Here is a 4,461-nt window from a genome sequence, read left to right as displayed (position 1 = left end):
GGAGTTGGCCCGGCGACCCTAGCCCACCCCCACCAGAAACAAGAAGTGCTCCCTAACTACCTGTGGGGGCTGTACTAATTCACCAGCCCAGACCGCATTCTGTGGGCCTGAGACCTGGCGGGCAGTGGGGACGCAGGGTGCACAGGTCACCTGTGCTCCGGCCCTTTTATAGTCAGTGGCCAAGTGGGAAAGACGGGCATTTGGAGAGAGGAGCAGGGCACCACCCCAAGACCAGGAGCAGCCCAGGACGTCTTCCTGAAGAGGCGACTCTTCCCCTGAGCTCAGAGGGCGGACCTGTCAGGGAGGAGAGTTTTACACAGAGGGAAGAGCTGGGGAGCAGCCTGGGTAGTGGGCAGAGTGTGGGGATTTTAGGACTGCCACTGAGCACTGCGGGGCTCTTCCTGGACTGCCGCAGAGTGCTGGGTTCAAGGACTGCCATGACCCTGAGTACTGCCAGCCTCTGCCTGGACAGCCCAGACTGGGGCATTTCCTTCCCCTCCCCTTAGCTGTGAGGGCCTGGACCAGGGACTGCCCCACCCCAGGCCTTAGTCCCCGTCTGTGAGATGGGCCCGTGTAGGAATGCGAGGGCTGGGAGGGGATGCGTGTGAGTGCACAGAACACGCTCTGCACACAGCTGATGCCAGTGCTGTTCTCAGGGCTGATGTTGGAGGAGAAGGGGCTGAGGTCAGGCCGGGCCTGGAAGCCCCCTCAGCCTGGCACTGTTAGCAGAGAAGGGAGGGGGAGGCCCTGGCTGCAGCTGGAAGAACTGAGTGGAGGTAAGAATGTGTGTTCAGGGACCAGCTAGTTGTTGACCGCAGGGTCCAGCACCTCAGAACCCATCACCTGTCTCCATCCTAATCACTCATCCTCCCACCTCAGTGCCTCCTCCTATTCCTGACCACTCCCTCCTCCTGTCACACTCACAGGGGCTGAAGCAGGAGGACTGAGCTCACTTGGATGTCCGTCCTGGTCCTGGGCCCACTGTGACAATCTCCTGGAAGAAGGACCGGCAGCACCTGTTGGCAGCACATGGGGGACCCCGTGAGCACCTTCTACATCCCTGAGTGCTGTCACTTTATACCATGCAGGGAACCACGTGCGTCCCCTCCACAAGAAGCCTTTTCAAGAGGAGGACATCAAGTCCACCTGGACCCTGGCCAGTTCAGTCTCCATCCCTTAACCCCCCTGATTGAGAAGGAGCACAGGAAGGGGGTTTGTGAGCCGCACCAGGAAAGGGCATCCCCTGTCCCAGGAGCACCATGGTCCCCAGGTGTGGCCTGGGAGGAGCTCAATGCACAGCTGTGCTCGGGGTGCAGAGGAGGAGACGCAAGGTCTTACAGGGAGGGGAGCTCACTATCATTTTCCCTGAGCTGGGCCAGACCTCAGGGCTTGCTTTATTGCTGGCTTCACTGCTGTCAGAGGCACTGGTCTGCTGCATTCCAGAGAGTTCTAAATGCAGCGATAGCTTCTCTTTTCATTTTTCGATTTTTAATTCACATATACCAATGGGGTGGAGTGTGCTTGTGAGCACGTGCACACAATCTGTGATGATCAAACTGAGACAGAAACATGTCTGTCATCTCCGACACTGATCACGACTTTGTGCTGTGGGCATTCAGTTTTTCCTTCTAGCTATTCTGTAATGTGTCTTATATTTTTTAAGTGCAAAAATGCATTTATTCAAAATCCTTGAGAAGTTACCGTTTCTTCAAAAGGTTCTTTATGAACAAAAAGCCAAGAAAAATTGTAATACTAGCTTATGCCAAACCCAAGATCTACATCTGATATATATAAACATTAAAAAGCACTAACACGGGGAACATGACTACAGATCACCTTTGGAATATTTCTAATGACACAGCTGCAACTTCCATTATGTTAAGACAGACATAAGTGATAGCATTAGTGATAGCACATACGCACTTGAAGTGTCATATTTATTTAAGATAAAAAAGATAAAACTACAGACAACGTCACCCAGCGGTTCCAATATAGACAGGAACATTTGATTCCCTTAAGCACAGCAGTTGCTGTTGCCGCTTCTTCCCAGTGCTGAGAACTTGCACAGCCACTGCTAGAGTCCTCACAACCACTGTCCCTCACAGGCTCGGGGACAGCAGGCAGCAGCGTTCGGTCCCGGGGCTTCTACACCCACCCTGTCTGCGGGGAGAGCAGGGACATCTTCCACCACGTGCAGCTCCGTGTGTGAACATGTCCTGTCCCTGGGGAAGCACCTGTCCCCAGGTAAGAGAAGGCTCAGCCATGCCCCTCATTCCAGAAAGGACTTTATTTACTTTGAAATACTTGTATTAGCCTTTTAGGTTTTCCTTTCTTAAATCATGCAAAGAATATGTTTTATGTCAAATCTTTTTAAGATAATTTATTGGCAATAAGAATTTTTTAAAAGATACCTAAAAACAATATATTAATCAGCTTAAAGTAAGACAGGGGCATGTCGAGTGAAATGAAACACCTGATATACAGATTTTCTCAAATGTCATCTTTGATTATTACTGCTCGAGATGCCCAGGCTCGGAGAGCTTATTTTGTATTCCCCTCTGTTGAGAGAGATCGACGTTGTCATAACAGGCTATACAGCCACCACTGTAAGAACAGGAAGACTAAGGACAGCTTAGACGGGGCTCCTCATGACAACCACCATCCCACAGGCTCAGGGGTGGCAGGCAGGAGCATCTTGGAACCCGGGCTTCTACACTCACCCCATCTGTGGGGAGAGAGCAGGGATGTCTTCCAGCAAGTACAGCAATGTGTGTGGACATGTCCTGGCCCACCCAGGAAGCACCTGTCCCCCAGGTAAGAGGAGACTCAGCCATGCCCCTCATTCCAGAAAGGACTTTATTTACTTTGAAATACTTGTATTAGCCTTTTAGGTTTTCCTTTCTTAAATCATGCAAAGAATATGTTTTATGTCAAATCTTTTTAAGATAATTTATTGGCAATAAGAATTTTTTAAAAGATACCTAAAAACAATATATTAATCAGCTTAAAGTAAGACAGGGGCATGTCGAGTGAAATGAAACACCTGATATACAGATTTTCTCAAATGTCATCTTTGATTATTACTGCTCGAGATGCCCAGGCTCGGAGAGCTTATTTTGTATTCCCCTCTGTTGAGAGAGATCGACGTTGTCATAACAGGCTATGTAATAATACACACAGAAAACGACGCTGGAGCATTTCTGAGCGTCAACAGTTCAAGTCACTGCTGCTTCCTGTAGATGACGCACTCACAGACGTCCAGACAGGAGGGGAGCTGTGGAAAAGCACACCTACCCCGACCTGGCTCTGCCTCAGCCTTGGTGCCTCCTCTGCTGAGAACGGACAGGAAATGACGACCTCGGATTCTCAGTGAGGTAATGCAACAGGCTTACTCAGGCACTCAGAGTAAAATCAAGTTGTAAAAAGTGAGAACTTCCAGTGTCAGCGGGAATGCAGTGCAGGCTGGGCACGTTGGGAGTCACTGGGCATGTGGGGAGCCGCTGCCCCGGCCTGGGGAAGGTCACCACGGCCCTAGCACTTACCTCTGAAGCGGGCAGGTCAATCCTGTCCCCCTCCTCCCTCCCTCCAGGGAAAGGAAGCATCTACAAGGCGGTTCTGAGCCCCAGAAAGGCTGGCCCACGTTCTGCCTCTGCGGGCGGTCACACTTGTCACCACTGGGAAATAGCCACAGGACTCCCCCGACCGCGATGGCATTGCTGAACCTCCTCTAACTGCAGGAGACAGGAGTCACGCAGTTCCATCCCCGGGTTCATGAAGCCCATTGGCGTCCACGTGGGCCTGAGGAAGTTGTTCTCTCCCCTCCATCCCCGTCCCCCACAGTCCTTGGGAGTCCTGGAAGGCTCAGGCTGTCTGTGCTCCTGCTCCTGAGGTGTCCCTGCTCGGTGGCCCCGGCTGCCTCGCTGCGCAGGGATGAGGCCTCCCCCTGAGTCCTAGCTCCTCCTGGGAGACTAACTCCTTTTGAGTTTTCTCATCACAGTCTCTCTACTTTTCGACGATGGAGTCCCAGCGTCCCTCATCTCTCCGCCCGTGGCCTGTGACAGCTTCCCCTCACGGTAGGGCTGTGACCCTGCAGCAGGGCTCGGCTCCCAGCACGTTCCGAAATACTCGGATCCGCGTCTGCCGCCCGCGTTGATGCGGGGCCACCTGGGTCCAGGCTCCAGGCTCCGCACTGGCCCCTGACAGGGTGACCGTCACGGACACTCGCTGCCCGCTGTGCTGTCATTACAGGGCGCAGCGTCAGCGCCCCCTGACACGTGTCAGCCGCACAGGAACCTCACGGCTCGTCCTGACGTCACCTGACAGGTTTTAAGAGGCCGGTTACACGCTCCCGTCAGGATAGGTGGAGACACGCTGGTGGTGTAGACCGCAGCGACACCGAGTCAGAGTAAGCGCCGAGCCGTCAGCGTGTAGACAGGGCTAGGGCTGCTCCCCTAAACACCC

At 53.1% G+C, this 4,461-nt stretch overlaps 1 protein-coding gene across 1 annotated transcript in view; it reads left to right on the top strand.

The window, feature by feature from the left end:
• The window catches only part of LOC102490747 (HLA class I histocompatibility antigen, alpha chain G-like), a 38,462-nt gene extending 34,309 nt beyond the window's left edge, over positions 1–4,153 (top strand). Inside the window, exons 6-8 of the mRNA XM_014583454.2 lie at positions 2,106–2,244; positions 3,240–3,369; positions 4,078–4,153. Coding sequence (XP_014438940.2) covers positions 2,106–2,244; positions 3,240–3,369; positions 4,078–4,153 — 345 coding nt within the window. The remainder of the gene's footprint in view (positions 1–2,105; positions 2,245–3,239; positions 3,370–4,077) is intronic.
• The last annotated feature ends 308 nt before the right edge of the window (positions 4,154–4,461 follow it).

This window comes from Tupaia chinensis, unplaced genomic scaffold (assembly GCF_000334495.1).
Source record: "Tupaia chinensis unplaced genomic scaffold, TupChi_1.0 Scaffold144312_1, whole genome shotgun sequence".
In the NCBI taxonomy this organism is placed as follows: Eukaryota; Metazoa; Chordata; class Mammalia; order Scandentia; family Tupaiidae; genus Tupaia; species Tupaia belangeri.
Note: the sequence above shows the minus strand (reverse complement) of the source record. Positions and strands in the feature narration are given on the sequence as shown.